At 38.6% G+C, this 24036-nt stretch overlaps 8 protein-coding genes across 8 annotated transcripts; all 8 read left to right on the top strand.

The window, feature by feature from the left end:
- The first annotated feature begins 1100 nt into the window (after positions 1-1100).
- On the top strand, positions 1101-1742 carry LOC123750184 (histone H1-delta-like). Its single transcript, XM_045732306.2, has one exon. It carries the CDS (start codon positions 1101-1103, stop codon positions 1740-1742), a length of 642 nt encoding a protein of 213 aa, XP_045588262.2.
- Positions 1743-4929: 3187 nt separating this feature from the next.
- On the top strand, positions 4930-5577 carry LOC123750190 (histone H1-delta-like). Its single transcript, XM_045732312.2, has one exon. The coding sequence runs from the start codon at positions 4930-4932 to the stop codon at positions 5575-5577; it is 648 nt and encodes a 215-aa protein (XP_045588268.2).
- A 2265-nt stretch (positions 5578-7842) lies between these two features.
- LOC138355528 (histone H1-delta-like) lies at positions 7843-8490 on the top strand. The gene has a single exon (XM_069310729.1). The coding sequence runs from the start codon at positions 7843-7845 to the stop codon at positions 8488-8490; it is 648 nt and encodes a 215-aa protein (XP_069166830.1).
- A 2266-nt stretch (positions 8491-10756) lies between these two features.
- LOC123751589 (histone H1-delta-like) lies at positions 10757-11404 on the top strand. Its single transcript, XM_045733679.2, has one exon. The coding sequence runs from the start codon at positions 10757-10759 to the stop codon at positions 11402-11404; it is 648 nt and encodes a 215-aa protein (XP_045589635.2).
- Positions 11405-13676: 2272 nt separating this feature from the next.
- LOC123751590 (histone H1-delta-like) lies at positions 13677-14324 on the top strand. Its single transcript, XM_045733680.2, has one exon. The coding sequence runs from the start codon at positions 13677-13679 to the stop codon at positions 14322-14324; it is 648 nt and encodes a 215-aa protein (XP_045589636.2).
- Positions 14325-16592: 2268 nt separating this feature from the next.
- LOC138355505 (histone H1-delta-like) lies at positions 16593-17240 on the top strand. The gene has a single exon (XM_069310706.1). The coding sequence runs from the start codon at positions 16593-16595 to the stop codon at positions 17238-17240; it is 648 nt and encodes a 215-aa protein (XP_069166807.1).
- Positions 17241-19508: 2268 nt separating this feature from the next.
- LOC138355496 (histone H1-delta-like) lies at positions 19509-20156 on the top strand. Its single transcript, XM_069310697.1, has one exon. The coding sequence runs from the start codon at positions 19509-19511 to the stop codon at positions 20154-20156; it is 648 nt and encodes a 215-aa protein (XP_069166798.1).
- Positions 20157-22423: 2267 nt separating this feature from the next.
- On the top strand, positions 22424-23071 carry LOC138355492 (histone H1-delta-like). Its single transcript, XM_069310687.1, has one exon. The coding sequence runs from the start codon at positions 22424-22426 to the stop codon at positions 23069-23071; it is 648 nt and encodes a 215-aa protein (XP_069166788.1).
- Positions 23072-24036: the final 965 nt, after the last annotated feature.

Genomic DNA, 24036 nt, shown 5'->3' with positions numbered 1-24036 from the left:
ATTTTTACGAAACCGGTAATAAGCCACCTTAATACCATATTTTTAATCAGTCTTTCACCTGACACTGTATCAAAAGTTTTGCTAAAGTCAAGGTACACAACATTACAATCCTTACCACTATCAACTGCCTCAACTATGCTGGAATAAAATTATAGCAAATCTGTTAAACATGAACGGCCATTTGTAAAACCATGTTGCGAATCATTTATTAATTTATGTTTTTCAAGATGAACACGAATTGTACTTGCAATTATCGATTCAAGTAATTTTCCCACAATAAACGTTATGCTAATTTCCCTATAGTTTGACGTAAGTGATCTATCTCCTTTCTTAAAAATAAGTAGCACATTAGCAACCTTCCATGACTCTGCACTATGCTTGACTCTACGGATTTATTAAATATGGTAGACAGTGGCTCGCAAAGATCCTCTTCGCATGCTTTAAGCACCCTGGCAAACACTTCATTCGGCGCTGGGGATTTGTTTGGTTTGAGTTTTATTATTTGTTTAAAAACAACCTACTTGGAAGCATTGGGGAAGGGGAATTTATAATGGGGAAACACTTATTGATGTCACAGTTGCTCCAGCTACAAGTGTAAAGCCCTCTGGCTTTAATTAATGATTATAACAATAAAAGTAACTGCAGAAGGTCCATACGAGGCAGTTTCTATTTATAACCTCCAAATCCCACTCATATACATGTCCAACCCGCGATTCAAACAATCAAGGAACTCTCCCACGTTTCGCGATAATTGGGTCCACAAATCAAGAACCCTGTTACCGAACCAGTATTTATCCATGTCTTTCTAAACTTATCCTATTTATATTCATTGTTTTAAGCTGTCATTTGTTGATACGTTGTTGTTTTAGATTTAGCTACTTAGAAGGAAGTGTCCATGTAGCACAGGCTATGATGAGCCTGTAAAAATGTGTTGATACTTTTAATTCCCTATTAATATGCCCCTTATTATGCCTAATACTCACCTGACCTCAGCTGTTATATGTAGCCTTAGCAGACAAATCAACGCAATAACTCTTTACCTCTTGAAAGTGTAGGATCAATACGAGTTGTCTGCATCGAGTCTTACAATAGCCCACAAGATGGTCGTCTTAAGGTCCAAAACTAAGACTGATAATGTTTTGGACAGGACTGCGAACCATCCCAAGTATTCTGAGATGGTTGTTGCCGCCATCACATTCCTTAATAATAGTCAAGGCTCCTCTCGTCAGGATATTCTGAAGTTCGTCGTCTGTAATTTCTCGGTTAACGAGAAGGACGCTGACATCCATCTGAAGCTGGCTTTGAGGCGAGGTGTTACTTCAGGCGCCCTCTCACAGGTTAAAATTACTGGTCGGTTAATGCATTTTAAAGTCAACAAGTGCTCTGATGAAGCCAAGCTCAAGGCTTCAGCCAAGAAGGCGGCAGGAAGGAATTTCTCCCATGAAAATGCATCAGCAAACAATCTTCCTGAGAAGACTGCTCGCAAAAGGCATTCTAAAAAGAAACAATATAAGCTTGTTACAAATTCTATCGTTGAGGCCTTCCTGATAGAACAGACAATGGCCGACATCAGGATGAAGAGAAGTATGAAGTCCGGAGGTGTCCAACAGGTCAAGAGTGTCGCAGCTACCACACCACAAGCTGCTGCTGGAAGCCAGCCTCAAGCCTTCACTCAGCCAAGTCTTCATATGGATCAAGACAGTTTTTTATATTCTTTAGGTTTAATTCTTAGGAAAACCTGAACTGTTTTACCCTCGGGCCAGCAAATATTTTAATGTACATGTTACCTTCATTGTGAAAATAAACAAATACATTTAAATTTTTATCAAATTTGTTTTTGTTCCGACCATTTATGACTAGTTATAATGGGAAAGCATTTACGGATGTCACAGTTGTTCCAGCTTCATGTGTAAAGCTCAGAGGCTTTAATTAATGAAGATAAGAATAAAGGTTATCTGTTTTAAACGTGGGTTGGACATGTATATGAGTGGGATTCGGTGGTTATAGATCGGAGCAGCCTCGTATGGGCCAATAGGCCTTCTGCAGTTACTTTTATTCTTAGATAACTGCAGAAGGCCCATACGAGGCAGCTCCTAGCAAAGTTAATCCCCCTAATTAGAAACCTCTATGAGTGGGATTTGGTGGTTATAAATAGGAGCTGCCTCGTATGGTCCTTCTGCAGTTACCTAAGAACAAAGGTAACCGCAGAAGGCCTATTGGCCCATACGAGGCAGCTCCTACTTATAACCACCAAATCCCACTCATAAAGATTTCTATTTAGGGGGATTAACTTCGTCATCCTTCGTTAGACACGTTCAAGTGAATTTATATCCATTCTATAGTGCAGCGACAAAAGCTGAACTGCATAATCTAAATGGGGCCTAACCAGAACAAGATATAGCTGAAGAACAACACCAGGTGTCTTGTTTCTAACGCTTCGATTGATAAATCCCAGTATCCTATTCGCCTTAATACGAACATTCATGCATTGATCTTTTGGTTTTAAGTTCTTACTAATCATAACTCCCAGTTCTCTTTCGCAATCTCTACACTAACTAGCTCGTATCTTGTAACTATCATTATTATTTAGCCTCAAAACTTTACATTTATCAGCATTAAACTGCATCTGCCAATCTTTTCACCATTTCAAAATCCTATTTAGATTTACTTGAAGTGATAGGGGGTTTGCTTCCGTGTTTATTTCTTTACCGATTTTTGTATAATCGGCAAATTTCCAAATGTTGCTACTCAACCCTGATTCTAAATCATTTATATATATATATTATAAACAACAGAGGACAGGTCCCAGGACAGAGCCCTGAGGCACTTTACTTACAACATTTTCCCACTCTGACTTGACCCCATTTATACTAACTCTCTGTTTCCTTTGGGGTAGCCATGCAATAATCCAACTTAAGGGGGCATATAATTCTAAATCGTTATAAATTAAAAGTTGTTCAATTTGCTTATAAATTTATTTATGAAATGGTCATAGAAAGGGCTGCAACTGGTCCAAGTTTCACCATCACACTCTAAACAGAAAAGGAGAAAAAAAATACACAACGTATTATGCAACGAATGTTCAACATTCTCAAATAATCTCAGGGAACACATGTGTCAACTAAAGTGTCTACTATGTGCTGTAGAAGCACAAACTCTTCTAATAAGTGTAATATGTATGTTCAATATATTAAAATTTTGTTTTTTTTTGGCCAATTTTTTTTTCTCGTTTGTTATCAAGGGATTTGCATGAAACTTGCACACCTTGCTCAATGGATGCCTATCTGCAAGGGTATTAATTATGAACCTAATCTGTCGACGTCAAGCTCAGCTACAGGTGGCCGAACTTGGATCTTTATTTTACTCTGGAAAGTAATTTACACCTTCAAAGTACTTCAGAGCTTTCATTTAATAATCAATTTACAGGCAAATTACACCTTATATGTAGAGTTTGTGCTTCTACAAACCTATTGAGACATCTTAGTCCAAAGTCCATTTGTTGATTTTATAAAAATTTATAAACATCATATATTGCATATTTTTGGAAGGGTAATTTTGAATAATTATATTATTGCACTAAACACTTTTTTTGATAAAACGCATCAATACAATCCTTTATTATTGCTAAATTAAATATCTGAGTGTTATAGAAATGATTTTAGTTGACACATGTGTTCTCTGAAATTATTTGAAAATGTTGAAAATTCGTTGCATAATACGTTGTGTATTTTTTTTCTCCTTTTCTGTTTAGGGTGTGATGCTGAAACTTGGACCAGTTGCAGCCCTTTCTATACCCATTTCATAAATACATTTACAAACAAATTGAACAATTTTTACGAAACCGGTAATAAGCCCCCTTAATACCATATTTTTAATCAGTCTTTCACCTGACACTGTATCAAAAGTTTTGCTAAAGTCAAGGTACACAACATTACAATCCTTACCACTATCAACTGCCTCAACTATGCTGGAATAAAATTATAGCAAATCTGTTAAACATGAACGGCCATTTGTAAAACCATGTTGCGAATCATTTATTAATTTATGTTTTTCAAGATGAACACGAATTGTACTTGCAATTATCGATTCAAGTAAATTTCCCACAATAAACGTTATGCTAATTTTCCTATAGTTTGACGTAAGTGATCTATCTCCTTTCTTAAAAATAAGTAGCACATTAGCAACCTTCCATGACTCTGCACTATGCTTGACTCTACGGATTTATTAAATATGGTAGACAGTGGCTCGCAAAGATCCTCTTCGCATGCTTTAAGCACCCTGGCAAACACTTCATTCGGCGCTGGGGATTTGTTTGGTTTGAGTTTTATTATTTGTTTAAAAACAACCTACTTGGAAGCATTGGGGAAGGGGAATTTATAATGGGGAAACACTTATTGATGTCACAGTTGCTCCAGCTACAAGTGTAAAGCCCTCTGGCTTTAATTAATGATTATAACAATAAAAGTAACTGCAGAAGGTCCATACGAGGCAGTTTCTATTTATAACCACCAAATCCCACTCATATACATGTCCAACCCACTTTTGAAACAATCAAGGAACTCTCCCACGTTTCGCGATAATTGGGTCCACAAATCAAGAACCCTGTTACCGAACCAGTATTTATCCATGTCTTTCTAAACTTATCCTATTTATATTCATTGTTTTAAGTTGTCATGTGTTGATACGTTGTTGTTTTAGATTTAGCTACTTAGAAGGAAGTGTCCATGTAGCACAGGCTATGATGAGCCTGTAAAAATGTGTTGATACTTTTAATTCCCTATTAATATGCCCCTTGTTATGCCTAATACTCACCTGACCTCAGCTGTTATATGTAGCCTTAGCAGACAAGTCAACGCAATCACTCCTTACCTCTTGAAAGTGTAGGATCAATACGAGTTGTCTGCATCGAGTCTTACAATAGCCCACAAGATGGTCGTCTTAAGGTCCAAAACTAAGACATCTGATAATGTTTTGGACAGGACTGCGAACCATCCCAAGTATTCTGAGATGGTTGTTGCCGCCATCACATTCCTTAATAATAGTCAAGGCTCCTCTCGTCAGGATATTCTGAAGTTCGTCGTCTGTAATTTCTCGGTTAACGAGAAGGACGCTGACATCCATCTGAAGCTGGCTTTGAGGCGAGGTGTTACTTCAGGCGCCCTCACACAGGTTAAAATTACTGGTCGGTTAATGCATTTTAAAGTCAAAAAGTGCTCTGATGAAGCCAAGCTCAAGGCTTCAGCCAAGAAGGCGGCAGGAAGGAATTTCTCCCATGAAAATGCATCAGCAAACAATCTTCCGGAGAAGACTGCTCGCAAAAGACATTCTAAAAAGAAACAATATAAGCTTGTTAAAAATTCTATCGTTGATTCCTTCCTGATAGAACAGACAATGGCCGACATCAGGATGAAGAGAAGTATGGAGACCGGAGGCGTCCAACAGGTCAAGAGTGTCGCAGCTACCACACCACAAGCTGCTGCTGGAAGCCAGCCTCAAGCCTTCACTGAGCCAAGTCTTCATCATATGGATCAAGACAGTTTTTTATATTCTTTAGGTTTAATTCTTAGGAAAACCTGAACTGTTTTACCCTCGGGCCAGCAAATATTTTAATGTACATGTTACCTTCATGTGAAAATAAACAAATACATTTAAATTTTTATCAAATTTGTTTTTGTTCTGACCATTTATGACTAGTTATAATGGGAAAGCATTTACGGATGTCACAGTTGCTCCAGCTTCATGTGTAAAGCTCAGAGGCTTTAATTAATGAAGATAAGAATAAAGGTTATCTGTTTTAAACGTGGGTTGGACATGTATATGAGTGGGATTCGGTGGTTATAGATCGGAGCTGCCTCGTATGGGCCAATAGGCCTTCTGCAGTTACCTTTATTCTTAGATAACGGCAGAAGGCCCATACGAGGCAGCTCCTAACAAAATTAATCCCCCTAATTAGAAACCTTTATGAGTGGGATTTGGTGGTTATAAATAGGAGCTGCCTCGTATGGTCCTTCTGCAGTTACCTAAGAACAAAGGTAACCGCAGAAGGCCTATTGGCCCATACGAGGCAGCTCCTATTTATAACCACCAAATCCCACTCATAAAGATTTCTATTTAGGGGGATTAACTTCGTCATCCTTCGTTAGACACGTTCAAGTGAATTTATATCCATTCTATAGTGCAGCGACAAAAGCTGAACTGCATAATCTAAATGGGGCCTAACCAGAACAAGATATAGCTGAAGAACAACACCAGGTGTCTTGTTTCTAACGCTTCGATTGATAAATCCCAGTATCCTATTCGCCTTAATACGAACATTCATGCATTGATCTTTTGGTTTTAAGTTCTTACTAATCATAACTCCCAGTTCTCTTTCGCAATCCGACTTCGCAATCTCTACACTAACTAGCTCATATCTTGTAACTATCTTTATTATTTTGCCTCAAAACTTTACATTTATCAGCATTAAACTGCATCTGCCAATCTTTTCACCATTTCAAAATCCTATTTAGATTTACTTGAAGTGATAGGGGGTTTACTTCCGTGTTTATTTCTTTACCGATTTTTGTATAATCGGCAAATTTCCAAATGTTGCTACTCAACCCTGATTCTAAATCATTTATATATATATTATAAACAACAGAGGACAGGTCCCAGGACAGAGCCTTGAGGCACTTTACTTACAACATTTTCCCACTCTGACTTGACCCCATTTATACTAACTCTGTTTCCTTTGGTGTAGCCATGCAATAATCCAACTTAATATAGCACCCCTAATACCATATTTTTAATCAGTCTTTCACCTGACACTGTATCAAAAGTTTTGCTAAAGTCAAGGTACACAACATTACAATCCTTACCACTATCAACTGCCTCAACTATGCTGGAATAAAATTATAGCAAATCTGTTAAACATGAACGGCCATTTGTAAAACCATGTTGCGAATCATTTATTAATTTATGTTTTTCAAGATGAACACGAATTGTACTTGCAATTATCGATTCAAGTAAATTTCCAACAATAAACGTTATGCTAATTTTCCTATAGTTTGACGTAAGTGATCTATCTCCTTTCTTAAAAATAAGTAGCACATTAGCAACCTTCCATGACTCTGCACTATGCTTGACTCTACGGATTTATTAAATATGGTAGACAGTGGCTCGCAAAGATCCTCTTCGCATGCTTTAAGCACCCTGGCAAACACTTCATTCGGCGCTGGGGATTTGTTTGGTTTGAGTTTTATTATTTGTTTAAAAACAACCTACTTGGAAGCATTGGGGAAGGGGAATTTATAATGGGGAAACACTTATTGATGTCACAGTTGCTCCAGCTACAAGTGTAAAGCCCTCTGGCTTTAATTAATGATTATAACAATAAAAGTAACTGCAGAAGGTCCATACGAGGCAGTTTCTATTTATAACCACCAAATCCCACTCATATACATGTCCAACCCACTTTTGAAACAATCAAGGAACTCTCCCACGTTTCGCGATAATTGGGTCCACAAATCAAGAACCCTGTTACCGAACCAGTATTTATCCATGTCTTTCTAAACTTATCCTATTTATATTCATTGTTTTAAGTTGTCATGTGTTGATACGTTGTTGTTCTAGATTTAGCTACTTAGAAGGAAGTGTCCATGTAGCACAGGCTATGATGAGCCTGTAAAAATGTGTTGATACTTTTAATTCCCTATTAATATGCCCCTTGTTATGCCTAATACTCACCTGACCTCAGCTGTTATATGTAGCCTTAGCAGACAAGTCAATGCAATCACTCCTTACCTCTTGAAAGTGTAGGATCAATACGAGTTGTCTGCATCGAGTCTTACAATAGCCCACAAGATGGTCGTCTTAAGGTCCAAAACTAAGACATCTGATAATGTTTTGGACAGGACTGCGAACCATCCCAAGTATTCTGAGATGGTTGTTGCCGCCATCACATTCCTTAATAATAGTCAAGGCTCCTCTCGTCAGGATATTCTGAAGTTCGTCGTCTGTAATTTCTCGGTTAACGAGAAGGACGCTGACATCCATCTGAAGCTGGCTTTGAGGCGACGTGTTACTTCAGGCGCCCTCACACAGGTTAAAATTACTGGTCGGTTAATGCATTTTAAAGTCAACAAGTGCTCTGATGAAGCCAAGCTCAAGGCTTCAGCCAAGAAGGCGGCAGGAAGGAATTTCTCCCATGAAAATGCATCAGCAAACAATCTTCCGGAGAAGACTGCTCGCAAAAGGCATTCTAAAAAGAAACAATATAAGCTTGTTAAAAATTCTATCGTTGAGGCCTTCCTGATAGAACAGACAATGGCCGACATCAGGATGAAGAGAAAAATGGAGACCGGAGGCGTCCAACAGGTCAAGAGTGTCGCAGCTACCACACCACAAGCTGCTGCTGGAAGCCAGCCTCAAGCCTTCACTGAGCCAAGTCTTCATCATATGGATCAAGACAGTTTTTTATATTCTTTAGGTTTAATTCTTAGGAAAACCTGAACTGTTTTACCCTCGGGCCAGCAAATATTTTAATGTACATGTTACCTTCATGTGAAAATAAACAAATACATTTAAATTTTTATCAAATTTGTTTTTGTTCTGACCATTTATGACTAGTTATAATGGGAAAGCATTTACGGATGTCACAGTTGCTCCAGCTTCATGTGTAAAGCTCAGAGGCTTTAATTAATGAAGATAAGAATAAAGGTTATCTGTTTTAAACGTGGGTTGGACATGTATATGAGTGGGATTCGGTGGTTATAGATCGGAGCTGCCTCGTATGGGCCAATAGGCCTTCTGCAGTTACCTTTATTCTTAGATAACGGCAGAAGGCCCATACGAGGCAGCTCCTAACAAAGTTAATCCCCCTAATTAGAAACCTTTATGAGTGGGATTTGGTGGTTATAAATAGGAGCTGCCTCGTATGGTCCTTCTGCAGTTACCTAAGAACAAAGGTAACCGCAGAAGGCCTATTGGCCCATACGAGGCAGCTCCTATTTATAACCACCAAATCCCACTCATAAAGATTTCTATTTAGGGGGATTAACTTCGTCATCCTTCGTTAGACACGTTCAAGTGAATTTATATCCATTCTATAGTGCAGCGACAAAAGCTGAACTGCATAATCTAAATGGGGCCTAACCAGAACAAGATATAGCTGAAGAACAACATTAGGTATCTTGTTTCTAACGCTTCGATTGATAAATCCCAGTATCCTATTCGCCTTAATACGAACATTCATGCATTGATCTTTTGGTTTTAAGTTCTTACTAATCATAACTCCCAGTTCTCTTTCGCAATCCGACTTCGCAATCTCTACACTAACTAGCTCAGTATCTTGTAACTATCTTTATTATTTTGCCTCAAAACTTTACATTTATCAGCATTAAACTGCATCTGCCAATCTTTTCACCATTTCAAAATCCTATTTAGATTTTCTTGAAGTGATAGGGGGTTTACTTCCGTGTTTATTTCTTTACCGATTTTTGTATAATCGGCAAATTTCCAAATGTTGCTACTCAACCCTGATTCTAAATCATTTATATATATATTATAAACAACAGAGGACAGGTCCCAGGACAGAGCCTTGAGGCACTTTACTTACAACATTTTCCCACTCTGACTTGACCCCATTTATACTAACTCTGTTTCCTTTGGTGTAGCCATGCAATAATCCAACTTAATATAGCACCCCTAATACCATATTTTTAATCAGTCTTTCACCTGACACTGTATCAAAAGTTTTGCTAAAGTCAAGGTACACAACATTACAATCCTTACCACTATCAACTGCCTCAACTATGCTGGAATAAAATTATAGCAAATCTGTTAAACATGAACGGCCATTTGTAAAACCATGTTGCGAATCATTTATTAATTTATGTTTTTCAAGATGAACACGAATTGTACTTGCAATTATCGATTCAAGTAAATTTCCCACAATAAACGTTATGCTAATTTTCCTATAGTTTGACGTAAGTGATCTATCTCCTTTCTTAAAAATAAGTAGCACATTAGCAATCTTCCATGACTCTGCACTATGCTTGACTCTACGGATTTATTAAATATGGTAGACAGTGGCTCGCAATGATCCTCTTCGCATGCTTTAAGCACCCTGGCAAACACTTCATTCGGCGCTGGGGATTTGTTTGGTTTGAGTTTTATTATTTGTTTAAAAACAACCTACTTGGAAGCGTTGGGGAAGGGGAATTTATAATGGGGAAACACTTATTGATGTCACAGTTGCTCCAGCTACAAGTGTAAAGCCCTCTGGCTTTAATTAATGATTATAACAATAAAAGTAACTGCAGAAGGTCCATACGAGGCAGTTTCTATTTATAACCACCAAATCCCACTCATATACATGTCCAACCCACTTTTGAAACAATCAAGGAACTCTCCCACGTTTCGCGATAATTGGGTCCACAAATCAAGAACCCTGTTACCGAACCAGTATTTATCCATGTCTTTCTAAACTTATCCTATTTATATTCATTGTTTTAAGTTGTCATGTGTTGATACGTTGTTGTTCTAGATTTAGCTACTTAGAAGGAAGTGTCCATGTAGCACAGGCTATGATGAGCCTGTAAAAATGTGTTGATACTTTTAATTCCCTATTAATATGCCCCTTGTTATGCCTAATACTCACCTGACCTCAGCTGTTATATGTAGCCTTAGCAGACAAGTCAATGCAATCACTCCTTACCTCTTGAAAGTGTAGGATCAATACGAGTTGTCTGCATCGAGTCTTACAATAGCCCACAAGATGGTCGTCTTAAGGTCCAAAACTAAGACATCTGATAATGTTTTGGACAGGACTGCGAACCATCCCAAGTATTCTGAGATGGTTGTTGCCGCCATCACATTCCTTAATAATAGTCAAGGCTCCTCTCGTCAGGATATTCTGAAGTTCGTCGTCTGTAATTTCTCGGTTAACGAGAAGGACGCTGACATCCATCTGAAGCTGGCTTTGAGGCGAGGTGTTACTTCAGGCGCCCTCACACAGGTTAAAATTACTGGTCGGTTAATGCATTTTAAAGTCAACAAGTGCTCTGATGAAGCCAAGCTCAAGGCTTCAGCCAAGAAGGCGGCAGGAAGGAATTTCTCCCATGAAAATGCATCAGCAAACAATCTTCCGGAGAAGACTGCTCGCAAAAGGCATTCTAAAAAGAAACAATATAAGCTTGTTAAAAATTCTATCGTTGAGGCCTTCCTGATAGAACAGACAATGGCCGACATCAGGATGAAGAGAAGTATGGAGTCCGGAGGCGTCCAACAGGTCAAGAGTGTCGCAGCTACCACACCACAAGCTGCTGCTGGAAGCCAGCCTCAAGCCTTCACTGAGCCAAGTCTTCATCATATGGATCAAGACAGTTTTTTATATTCTTTAGGTTTAATTCTTAGGAAAACCTGAACTGTTTTACCCTCGGGCCAGCAAATATTTTAATGTACATGTTACCTTCATGTGAAAATAAACAAATACATTTAAATTTTTATCAAATTTGTTTTTGTTCTGACCATTTATGACTAGTTATAATGGGAAAGCATTTACGGATGTCACAGTTGCTCCAGCTTCATGTGTAAAGCTCAGAGGCTTTAATTAATGAAGATAAGAATAAAGGTTATCTGTTTTAAACGTGGGTTGGACATGTATATGAGTGGGATTCGGTGGTTATAGATCGGAGCATGCCTCGTATGGGCCAATAGGCCTTCTGCAGTTACCTTTATTCTTAGATAACGGCAGAAGGCCCATACGAGGCAGCTCCTAACAAAGTTAATCCCCCTAATTAGAAACCTTTATGAGTGGGATTTGGTGGTTATAAATAGGAGCTGCCTCGTATGGTCCTTCTGCAGTTACCTAAGAACAAAGGTAACCGCAGAAGGCCTATTGGCCCATACGAGGCAGCTCCTATTTATAACCACCAAATCCCACTCATAAAGATTTCTATTAAGGGGGATTAACTTCGTCATCCTTCGTTAGACACGTTCAAGTGAATTTATATCCATTCTATAGTGCAGCGACAAAAGCTGAACTGCATAATCTAAATGGGGCCTAACCAGAACAAGATATAGCTGAAGAACAACACCAGGTGTCTTGTTTCTAACGCTTCGATTGATAAATCCCAGTATCCTATTCGCCTTAATACGAACATTCATGCATTGATCTTTTGGTTTTAAGTTCTTACTAATCATAACTCCCAGTTCTCTTTCGCAATCCGACTTCGCAATCTCTACACTAACTAGCTCAGTATCTTGTAACTATCTTTATTATTTTGCCTCAAAACTTTACATTTATCAGCATTAAACTGCATCTGCCAATCTTTTCACCATTTCAAAATCCTATTTAGATTTACTTGAAGTGATAGAGGGTTTACTTCCGTGTTTATTTCTTTACCGATTTTTGTATAATCGGCAAATTTCCAAATGTTGCTACATCAACCCTGATTCTAAATCATTTATATATATATTATAAACAACAGAGGACAGGTCCCAGGACAGAGCCTTGAGGCACTTTACTTACAACATTTTCCCACTCTGACTTGACCCCAATTTATACTAACTCTCTGTTTCCTTTGGTGTAGCCATGCAATAATCCAACTTAATATAGCACCCCTAATACCATATTTTTAATCAGTCTTTCACCTGACACTGTATCAAAAGTTTTGCTAAAGTCAAGGTACACAACATTACAATCCTTACCACTATCAACTGCCTCAACTATGCTGGAATAAAATTATAGCAAATCTGTTAAACATGAACGGCCATTTGTAAAACCATGTTGCGAATCATTTATTAATTTATGTTTTTCAAGATGAACACGAATTGTACTTGCAATTATCGATTCAAGTAAATTTTCCCACAATAAACGTTATGCTAATTTTCCTATAGTTTGACGTAAGTGATCTATCTCCTTTCTTAAAAATAAGTAGCACATTAGCAACCTTCCATGACTCTGCACTATGCTTGACTCTACGGATTTATTAAATATGGTAGACAGTGGCTCGCAAAGATCCTCTTCGCATGCTTTAAGCACCCTGGCAAACACTTCATTCGGCGTTGGGGATTTGTTTGGTTTGAGTTTTATTATTTGTTTAAAAACAACCTACTTGGAAGCATTGGGGAAGGGGAATTTATAATGGGGAAACACTTATTGATGTCACAGTTGCTCCAGCTACAAGTGTAAAGCCCTCTGGCTTTAATTAATGATTATAACAATAAAAGTAACTGCAGAAGGTCCATACGAGGCAGTTTCTATTTATAACCACCAAATCCCACTCATATACATGTCCAACCCACATTTGAAACAATCAAGGAACTCTCCCACGTTTCGCGATAATTGGGTCCACAAATCAAGAACCCTGTTACCGAACCAGTATTTATCCATGTCTTTCTAAACTTATCCTATTTATATTCATTGTTTTAAGTTGTCATGTGTTGATACGTTGTTGTTTTAGATTTAGCTACTTAGAAGGAAGTGTCCATGTAGCACAGGCTATGATGAGCCTGTAAAAATGTGTTGATACTTTTAATTCCCTATTAATATGCCCCTTGTTATGCCTAATACTCACCTGACCTCAGCTGTTATATGTAGCCTTAGCAGACAAGTCAACGCAATCACTCCTTACCTCTTGAAAGTGTAGGATCAATACGAGTTGTCTGCATCGAGTCTTACAATAGCCCACAAGATGGTCGTCTTAAGGTCCAAAACTAAGACATCTGATAATGTTTTGGACAGGACTGCGAACCATCCCAAGTATTCTGAGATGGTTGTTGCCGCCATCACATTCCTTAATAATAGTCAAGGCTCCTCTCGTCAGGATATTCTGAAGTTCGTCGTCTGTAATTTCTCGGTTAACGAGAAGGACGCTGACATCCATCTGAAGCTGGCTTTGAGGCGAGGTGTTACTTCAGGCGCCCTCACACAGGTTAAAATTACTGGTCGGTTAATGCATTTTAAAGTCAACAAGTGCTCTGATGAAGCCAAGCTCAAGGCTTCAGCCAAGAAGGCGGCAGGAAGGAATTTCTCCCATGAAAATGCATCAGCAAACAATCTTCCGGAGAAGACTGCTCGCAAAAGGCATTCTAAAAAGAAACAATATAAGCTTGTTAAAAATTCTATCGTTGAGGCCTTCCTGATAGAACAGACAATGGCCGACATCAGGATGAAGAGAAGTATGGAGTCCGGAGGCGTCCAACAGGTCAAGAGTGTCGCAGCTACCACACCACAAGCTGCTGCTGGAAGCCAGCCTCAAGCCTTCACTGAGCCAAGTCTTCATCATATGGATCAAGACAGTTTTTTATATTCTTTAGGTTTAATTCTTAGGAAAACCTGAACTGTTTTACCCTCGGGCCAGCAAATATTTTAATGTACATGTTACCTTCATGTGAAAATAAACAAATACATTTAAATTTTTATCAAATTTGTTTTTGTTCTGACCATTTATGACTAGTTATAATGGGAAAGCATTTACGGATGTCACAGTTGCTCCAGCTTCATGTGTAAAGCTCAGAGGCTTTAATTAATGAAGATAAGAATAAAGGTTATCTGTTTTAAACGTGGGTTGGACATGTATATGAGTGGGATTCGGTGGTTATAGATCGGAGCTGCCTCGTATGGGCCAATAGGCCTTCTGCAGTTACCTTTATTCTTAGATAACGGCAGAAGGCCCATACGAGGCAGCTCCTAACAAAATTAATCCCCCTAATTAGAAACCTTTATGAGTGGGATTTGGTGGTTATAAATAGGAGCTGCCTCGTATGGTCCTTCTGCAGTTACCTAAGAACAAAGGTAACCGCAGAAGGCCTATTGGCCCATACGAGGCAGCTCCTATTTATAACCACCAAATCCCACTCATAAAGATTTCTATTTAGGGGGATTAACTTCGTCATCCTTCGTTAGACACGTTCAAGTGAATTTATATCCATTCTATAGTGCAGCGACAAAAGCTGAACTGCATAATCTAAATGGGGCCTAACCAGAACAAGATATAGCTGAAGAACAACACCAGGTGTCTTGTTTCTAACGCTTCGATTGATAAATCCCAGTATCCTATTCGCCTTAATACGAACATTCATGCATTGATCTTTTGGTTTTAAGTTCTTACTAATCATAACTCCCAGTTCTCTTTCGCAATCCGACTTCGCAATCTCTACACTAACTAGCTCATATCTTGTAACTATCTTTATTATTTTGCCTCAAAACTTTACATTTATCAGCATTAAACTGCATCTGCCAATCTTTTCACCATTTCAAAATCCTATTTAGATTTACTTGAAGTGATAGGGGGTTTACTTCCGTGTTTATTTCTTTACCGATTTTTGTATAATCGGCAAATTTCCAAATGTTGCTACTCAACCCTGATTCTAAATCATTTATATATATATTATAAACAACAGAGGACAGGTCCCAGGACAGAGCCTTGAGGCACTTTACTTACAACATTTTCCCACTCTGACTTGACCCCATTTATACTAACTCTCTGTTTCCTTTGGTGTAGCCATGCAATAATCCAACTTAATATAGCACCCCTAATACCATATTTTTAATCAGTCTTTCACCTGACACTGTATCAAAAGTTTTGCTAAAGTCAAGGTACACAAGCATTACAATCCTTACCACTATCAACTGCCTCAACTATGCTGGAATAAAATTATAGCAAATCTGTTAAACATGAACGGCCATTTGTAAAACCATGTTGCGAATCATTTATTAATTTATGTTTTTCAAGATGAACACGAATTGTACTTGCAATTATCGATTCAAGTAATTTTCCCACAATAAACGTTATGCTAATTTCCCTATAGTTTGACGTAAGTGATCTATCTCCTTTCTTAAAAATAAGTAGCACATTAGCAACCTTCCATGACTCTGCACTATGCTTGACTCTACGGATTTATTAAATATGGTAGACAGTGGCTCGCAAAGATCCTCTTCGCATGCTTTAAGCACCCTGGCAAACACTTCATTCGGCGCTGGGGATTTGTTTGGTTTGAGTTTTATTATTTGTTTAAAAACAACCTACTTGAAAGCATTGGGTAAGGGGAATTTATAATGGGGAAACACTTATTGATGTCACAGTTGCTCCAGCTACAAGTGTAAAGCCCTCTGGCTTTAATTAATGATTATAACAATAAAAGTAACTGCAGAAGGTCCATACGAGGCAGTTTCTATTTATAACCACCAAATCCCACTCATATACATGTCCAACCCACTTTTGAAACAATCAAGGAACTCTCCCACGTTTCGCGATAATTGGGTCCACAAATCAAGAACCCTGTTACCGAACCAGTATTTATCCATGTCTTTCTAAACTTATCCTATTTATATGCATTGTTTTAAGTTGTCATGTGTTGATACGTTGTTGTTTTAGATTTAGCTACTTAGAAGGAAGTGTCCATGTAGCACAGGCTATGATGAGCCTGTAAAAATGTGTTGATACTTTTAATTCCCTATTAATATGCCCCTTGTTATGCCTAATACTCACCTGACCTCAGCTGTTATATGTAGCCTTAGCAGACAAGTCAACGCAATCACTCCTTACCTCTTGAAAGTGTAGGATCAATACGAGTTGTCTGCATCGAGTCTTACAATAGCCCACAAGATGGTCGTCTTAAGGTCCAAAACTAAGACATCTGATAATGTTTTGGACAGGACTGCGAACCATCCCAAGTATTCTGAGATGGTTGTTGCCGCCATCACATTCCTTAATAATAGTCAAGGCTCCTCTCGTCAGGATATTCTGAAGTTCGTCGTCTGTAATTTCTCGGTTAACGAGAAGGACGCTGACATCCATCTGAAGCTGGCTTTGAGGCGAGGTGTTACTTCAGGCGCCCTCACACAGGTTAAAATTACTGGTCGGTTAATGCATTTTAAAGTCAACAAGTGCTCTGATGAAGCCAAGCTCAAGGCTTCAGCCAAGAAGGCGGCAGGAAGGAATTTCTCCCATGAAAATGCATCAGCAAACAATCTTCCGGAGAAGACTGCTCGCAAAAGGCATTCTAAAAAGAAACAATATAAGCTTGTTAAAAATTCTATCGTTGAGGCCTTCCTGATAGAACAGACAATGGCCGACATCAGGATGAAGAGAAGTATGGAGTCCGGAGGCGTCCAACAGGTCAAGAGTGTCGCAGCTACCACACCACAAGCTGCTGCTGGAAGCCAGCCTCAAGCCTTCACTGAGCCAAGTCTTCATCATATGGATCAAGACAGTTTTTTATATTCTTTAGGTTTAATTCTTAGGAAAACCTGAACTGTTTTACCCTCGGGCCAGCAAATATTTTAATGTACATGTTACCTTCATGTGAAAATAAACAAATACATTTAAATTTTTATCAAATTTGTTTTTGTTCTGACCATTTATGACTAGTTATAATGGGAAAGCATTTACGGATGTCACAGTTGCTCCAGCTTCATGTGTAAAGCTCAGAGGCTTTAATTAATGAAGATAAGAATAAAGGTTATCTGTTTTAAACGTGGGTTGGACATGTATATGAGTGGGATTCGGTGGTTATAGATCGGAGCTGCCTCGTATGGGCCAATAGGCCTTCTGCAGTTACCTTTATTCTTAGATAACGGCAGAAGGCCCATACGAGGCAGCTCCTAACAAAAGTTAATCCCCCTAATTAGAAACCTTTATGAGTGGGATTTGGTGGTTATAAATAGGAGCTGCCTCGTATGGTCCTTCTGCAGTTACCTAAGAACAAAGGTAACCGCAGAAGGCCTATTGGCCCATACGAGGCAGCTCCTATTTATAACCACCAAATCCCACTCATAAAGATTTCTATTTAGGGGGATTAACTTCGTCATCCTTCGTTAGACACGTTCAAGTGAATTTATATCCATTCTATAGTGCAGCGACAAAAGCTGAACTGCATAATCTAAATGGGGCCTAACCAGAACAAGATATAGCTGAAGAACAACACCAGGTGTCTTGTTTCTAACGCTTCGATTGATAAATCCCAGTATCCTATTCGCCTTAATACGAACATTCATGCATTGATCTTTTGGTTTTAAGTTCTTACTAATCATAACTCCCAGTTCTCTTTCGCAATCCGACTTCGCAATCTCTACACTAACTAGCTCATATCTTGTAACTATCTTTATTATTTTGCCTCAAAACTTTACATTTATCAGCATTAAACTGCATCTGCCAATCTTTTCACCATTTCAAAATCCTATTTAGATTTACTTGAAGTGATAGGGGGTTTACTTCCGTGTTTATTTCTTTACCGATTTTTGTATAATCGGCAAATTTCCAAATGTTGCTACTCAACCCTGATTCTAAATCATTTATATATATATTATAAACAACAGAGGACAGGTCCCAGGACAGAGCCTTGAGGCACTTTACTTACAACATTTTCCCACTCTGACTTGACCCCATTTATACTAACTCTCTGTTTCCTTTGGTGTAGCCATGCAATAATCCAACTTAATATAGCACCCCTAATACCATATTTTTAATCAGTCTTTCACCTGACACTGTATCAAAAGTTTTGCTAAAGTCAAGGTACACAACATTACAATCCTTACCACTATCAACTGCCTCAACTATGCTGGAATAAAATTATAGCAAATCTGTTAAACATGAACGGCCATTTGTAAAACCATGTTGCGAATCATTTATTAATTTATGTTTTTCAAGATGAACACGAATTGTACTTGCAATTATCGATTCAAGTAATTTCCCACAATAAACGTTATGCTAATTTTCCCTATAGTTTGACGTAAGTGATCTATCTCCTTTCTTAAAAATAAGTAGCACATTAGCAACCTTCCATGACTCTGCACTATGCTTGACTCTACGGATTTATTAAATATGGTAGACAGTGGCTCGCAAAGATCCTCTTCGCATGCTTTAAGCACCCTGGCAAACACTTCATTCGGCGCTGGGGATTTGTTTGGTTTGAGTTTTATTATTTGTTTAAAAACAACCTACTTGGAAGCATTGGGGAAGGGGAATTTATAATGGGGAAACACTTATTGATGTCACAGTTGCTCCAGCTACAAGTGTAAAGCCCTCTGGCTTTAATTAATGATTATAACAATAAAAGTAACTGCAGAAGGTCCATACGAGGCAGTTTCTATTTATAACCACCAAATCCCACTCATATACATGTCCAACCCACTTTTGAAACAATCAAGGAACTCTCCCACGTTTCGCGATAATTGGGTCCACAAATCAAGAACCCTGTTACCGAACCAGTATTTATCCATGTCTTTCTAAACTTATCCTATTTATATTCATTGTTTTAAGTTGTCATGTGTTGATACGTTGTTGTTTTAGATTTAGCTACTTAGAAGGAAGTGTCCATGTAGCACAGGCTATGATGAGCCTGTAAAAATGTGTTGATACTTTTAATTCCCTATTAATATGCCCCTTGTTATGCCTAATACTCACCTGACCTCAGCTGTTATATGTAGCCTTAGCAGACAAGTCAACGCAATCACTCCTTACCTCTTGAAAGTGTAGGATCAATACGAGTTGTCTGCATCGAGTCTTACAATAGCCCACAAGATGGTCGTCTTAAGGTCCAAAACTAAGACATCTGATAATGTTTTGGACAGGACTGCGAACCATCCCAAGTATTCTGAGATGGTTGTTGCCGCCATCACATTCCTTAATAATAGTCAAGGCTCCTCTCGTCAGGATATTCTGAAGTTCGTCGTCTGTAATTTCTCGGTTAACGAGAAGGACGCTGACATCCATCTGAAGCTGGCTTTGAGGCGAGGTGTTACTTCAGGCGCCCTCACACAGGTTAAAATTACTGGTCGGTTAATGCATTTTAAAGTCAACAAGTGCTCTGATGAAGCCAAGCTCAAGGCTTCAGCCAAGAAGGCGGCAGGAAGGAATTTCTCCCATGAAAATGCATCAGCAAACAATCTTCCGGAGAAGACTGCTCGCAAAAGGCATTCTAAAAAGAAACAATATAAGCTTGTTAAAAATTCTATCGTTGAGGCCTTCCTGATAGAACAGACAATGGCCGACATCAGGATGAAGAGAAGTATGGAGTCCGGAGGCGTCCAACAGGTCAAGAGTGTCGCAGCTACCACACCACAAGCTGCTGCTGGAAGCCAGCCTCAAGCCTTCACTGAGCCAAGTCTTCATCATATGGATCAAGACAGTTTTTTATATTCTTTAGGTTTAATTCTTAGGAAAACCTGAACTGTTTTACCCTCGGGCCAGCAAATATTTTAATGTACATGTTACCTTCATGTGAAAATAAACAAATACATTTAAATTTTTATCAAATTTGTTTTTGTTCTGACCATTTATGACTAGTTATAATGGGAAAGCATTTACGGATGTCACAGTTGCTCCAGCTTCATGTGTAAAGCTCAGAGGCTTTAATTAATGAAGATAAGAATAAAGGTTATCTGTTTTAAACGTGGGTTGGACATGTATATGAGTGGGATTCGGTGGTTATAGATCGGAGCTGCCTCGTATGGGCCAATAGGCCTTCTGCAGTTACCTTTATTCTTAGATAACGGCAGAAGGCCCATACGAGGCAGCTCCTAACAAAAGTTAATCCCCCTAATTAGAAACCTTTATGAGTGGGATTTGGTGGTTATAAATAGGAGCTGCCTCGTATGGTCCTTCTGCAGTTACCTAAGAACAAAGGTAACCGCAGAAGGCCTATTGGCCCATACGAGGCAGCTCCTATTTATAACCACCAAATCCCACTCATAAAGATTTCTATTAGGGGGATTAACTTCGTCATCCTTCGTTAGACACGTTCAAGTGAATTTATATCCATTCTATAGTGCAGCGACAAAAGCTGAACTGCATAATCTAAATGGGGCCTAACCAGAACAAGATATAGCTGAAGAACAACACCAGGTGTCTTGTTTCTAACGCTTCGATTGATAAATCCCAGTATCCTATTCGCCTTAATACGAACATTCATGCATTGATCTTTTGGTTTTAAGTTCTTACTAATCATAACTCCCAGTTCTCTTTCGCAATCCGACTTCGCAATCTCTACACTAACTAGCTCATATCTTGTAACTATCTTTATTATTTTGCCTCAAAACTTTACATTTATCAGCATTAAACTGCATCTGCCAATCTTTTCACCATTTCAAAATCCTATTTAGATTTACTTGAAGTGATAGGGGGTTTACTTCCGTGTTTATTTCTTTACCGATTTTTGTATAATCGGCAAATTTCCAAATGTTGCTACTCAACCCTGATTCTAAATCATTTATATATATATTATAAACAACAGAGGACAGGTCCCAGGACAGAGCCTTGAGGCACTTTACTTACAACATTTTCCCACTCTGACTTGACCCCATTTATACTAACTCTCTGTTTCCTTTGGTGTAGCCATGCAATAATCCAACTTAATATAGCACCCCTAATACCATATTTTTAATCAGTCTTTCACCTGACACTGTATCAAAAGTTTTGCTAAAGTCAAGGTACACAACATTACAATCCTTACCACTATCAACTGCCTCAACTATGCTGGAATAAAATTATAGCAAATCTGTTAAACATGAACGGCCATTTGTAAAACCATGTTGCGAATCATTTATTAATTTATGTTTTTCAAGATGAACACGAATTGTACTTGCAATTATCGATTCAAGTAAATTTCCCACAATAAACGTTATGCTAATTTTCCTATAGTTTGACGTAAGTGATCTATCTCCTTTCTTAAAAATAAGTAGCACATTAGCAACCTTCCATGACTCTGCACTATGCTTGACTCTACGGATTTATTAAATATGGTAGACAGTGGCTCGCAAAGATCCTCTTCGCATGCTTTAAGCACCCTGGCAAACACTTCATTCGGCGCTGGGGATTTGTTTGGTTTGAGTTTTATTATTTGTTTAAAAACAACCTACTTGGAAGCATTGGGGAAGGGGAATTTATAATGGGGAAACACTTATTGATGTCACAGTTGCTCCAGCTACAAGTGTAAAGCCCTCTGGCTTTAATTAATGATTATAACAATAAAAGTAACTGCAGAAGGTCCATACGAGGCAGTTTCTATTTATAACCACCAAATCCCACTCATATACATGTCCAACCCACTTTTGAAACAATCAAGGAACTCTCCCACGTTTCGCGATAATTGGGTCCACAAATCAAGAACCCTGTTACCGAACCAGTATTTATCCATGTCTTTCTAAACTTATCCTATTTATATTCATTGTTTTAAGTTGTCATGTGTTGATACGTTGTTGTTTTAGATTTAGCTACTTAGAAGGAAGTGTCCATGTAGCACAGGCTATGATGAGCCTGTAAAAATGTGTTGATACTTTTAATTCCCTATTAATATGCCCCTTGTTATGCCTAATACTCACCTGACCTCAGCTGTTATATGTAGCCTTAGCAGACAAGTCAACGCAATCACTCCTTACCTCTTGAAAGTGTAGGATCAATACGAGTTGTCTGCATCGAGTCTTACAATAGCCCACAAGATGGTCGTCTTAAGGTCCAAAACTAAGACATCTGATAATGTTTTGGACAGGACTGCGAACCATCCCAAGTATTCTGAGATGGTTGTTGCCGCCATCACATTCCTTAATAATAGTCAAGGCTCCTCTCGTCAGGATATTCTGAAGTTCGTCGTCTGTAATTTCTCGGTTAACGAGAAGGACGCTGACATCCATCTGAAGCTGGCTTTGAGGCGAGGTGTTACTTCAGGCGCCCTCACACAGGTTAAAATTACTGGTCGGTTAATGCATTTTAAAGTCAACAAGTGCTCTGATGAAGCCAAGCTCAAGGCTTCAGCCAAGAAGGCGGCAGGAAGGAATTTCTCCCATGAAAATGCATCAGCAAACAATCTTCCGGAGAAGACTGCTCGCAAAAGGCATTCTAAAAAGAAACAATATAAGCTTGTTAAAAATTCTATCGTTGAGGCCTTCCTGATAGAACAGACAATGGCCGACATCAGGATGAAGAGAAGTATGGAGTCCGGAGGCGTCCAACAGGTCAAGAGTGTCGCAGCTACCACACCACAAGCTGCTGCTGGAAGCCAGCCTCAAGCCTTCACTGAGCCAAGTCTTCATCATATGGATCAAGACAGTTTTTTATATTCTTTAGGTTTAATTCTTAGGAAAACCTGAACTGTTTTACCCTCGGGCCAGCAAATATTTTAATGTACATGTTACCTTCATGTGAAAATAAACAAATACATTTAAATTTTTATCAAATTTGTTTTTGTTCTGACCATTTATGACTAGTTATAATGGGAAAGCATTTACGGATGTCACAGTTGCTCCAGCTTCATGTGTAAAGCTCAGAGGCTTTAATTAATGAAGATAAGAATAAAGGTTATCTGTTTTAAACGTGGGTTGGACATGTATATGAGTGGGATTCGGTGGTTATAGATCGGAGCTGCCTCGTATGGGCCAATAGGCCTTCTGCAGTTACCTTTATTCTTAGATAACGGCAGAAGGCCCATACGAGGCAGCTCCTAACAAAATTAATCCCCCTAATTAGAAACCTTTATGAGTGGGATTTGGTGGTTATAAATAGGAGCTGCCTCGTATGGTCCTTCTGCAGTTACCTAAGAACAAAGGTAACCGCAGAAGGCCTATTGGCCCATACGAGGCAGCTCCTATTTATAACCACCAAATCCCACTCATAAAGATTTCTATTTAGGGGGATTAACTTCGTCATCCTTCGTTAGACACGTTCAAGTGAATTTATATCCATTCTATAGTGCAGCGACAAAAGCTGAACTGCATAATCTAAATGGGGCCTAACCAGAACAAGATATAGCTGAAGAACAACACCAGGTGTCTTGTTTCTAACGCTTCGATTGATAAATCCCAGTATCCTATTCGCCTTAATACGAACATTCATGCATTGATCTTTTGGTTTTAAGTTCTTACTAATCATAACTCCCAGTTCTCTTTCGCAATCCGACTTCGCAATCTCTACACTAACTAGCTCATATCTTGTAACTATCTTTATTATTTTGCCTCAAAACTTTACATTTATCAGCATTAAACTGCATCTGCCAATCTTTTCACCATTTCAAAATCCTATTTAGATTTACTTGAAGTGATAGGGGGTTTACTTCCGT

This window comes from Procambarus clarkii, chromosome 6, assembly GCF_040958095.1.
Source record: "Procambarus clarkii isolate CNS0578487 chromosome 6, FALCON_Pclarkii_2.0, whole genome shotgun sequence".
Taxonomy (NCBI): domain Eukaryota; kingdom Metazoa; phylum Arthropoda; class Malacostraca; order Decapoda; family Cambaridae; genus Procambarus; species Procambarus clarkii.
The sequence above is the reverse complement of the archived record's forward strand: the minus strand, read 5'-3'. Positions and strand labels throughout refer to the sequence as shown.

What these genes read in the sequence shown, in the direction of transcription:
- LOC123750184 (XM_045732306.2), top strand. Translation starts at nt 1,101, where the DNA reads ATGGTCGTCTTAAGGTCCAAAACTAAGACTGATAATGTTTTGGACAGG.
- LOC123750190 (XM_045732312.2), top strand. Translation starts at nt 4,930, where the DNA reads ATGGTCGTCTTAAGGTCCAAAACTAAGACATCTGATAATGTTTTGGAC.
- LOC138355528 (XM_069310729.1), top strand. Translation starts at nt 7,843, where the DNA reads ATGGTCGTCTTAAGGTCCAAAACTAAGACATCTGATAATGTTTTGGAC.
- LOC123751589 (XM_045733679.2), top strand. Translation starts at nt 10,757, where the DNA reads ATGGTCGTCTTAAGGTCCAAAACTAAGACATCTGATAATGTTTTGGAC.
- LOC123751590 (XM_045733680.2), top strand. Translation starts at nt 13,677, where the DNA reads ATGGTCGTCTTAAGGTCCAAAACTAAGACATCTGATAATGTTTTGGAC.
- LOC138355505 (XM_069310706.1), top strand. Translation starts at nt 16,593, where the DNA reads ATGGTCGTCTTAAGGTCCAAAACTAAGACATCTGATAATGTTTTGGAC.
- LOC138355496 (XM_069310697.1), top strand. Translation starts at nt 19,509, where the DNA reads ATGGTCGTCTTAAGGTCCAAAACTAAGACATCTGATAATGTTTTGGAC.
- LOC138355492 (XM_069310687.1), top strand. Translation starts at nt 22,424, where the DNA reads ATGGTCGTCTTAAGGTCCAAAACTAAGACATCTGATAATGTTTTGGAC.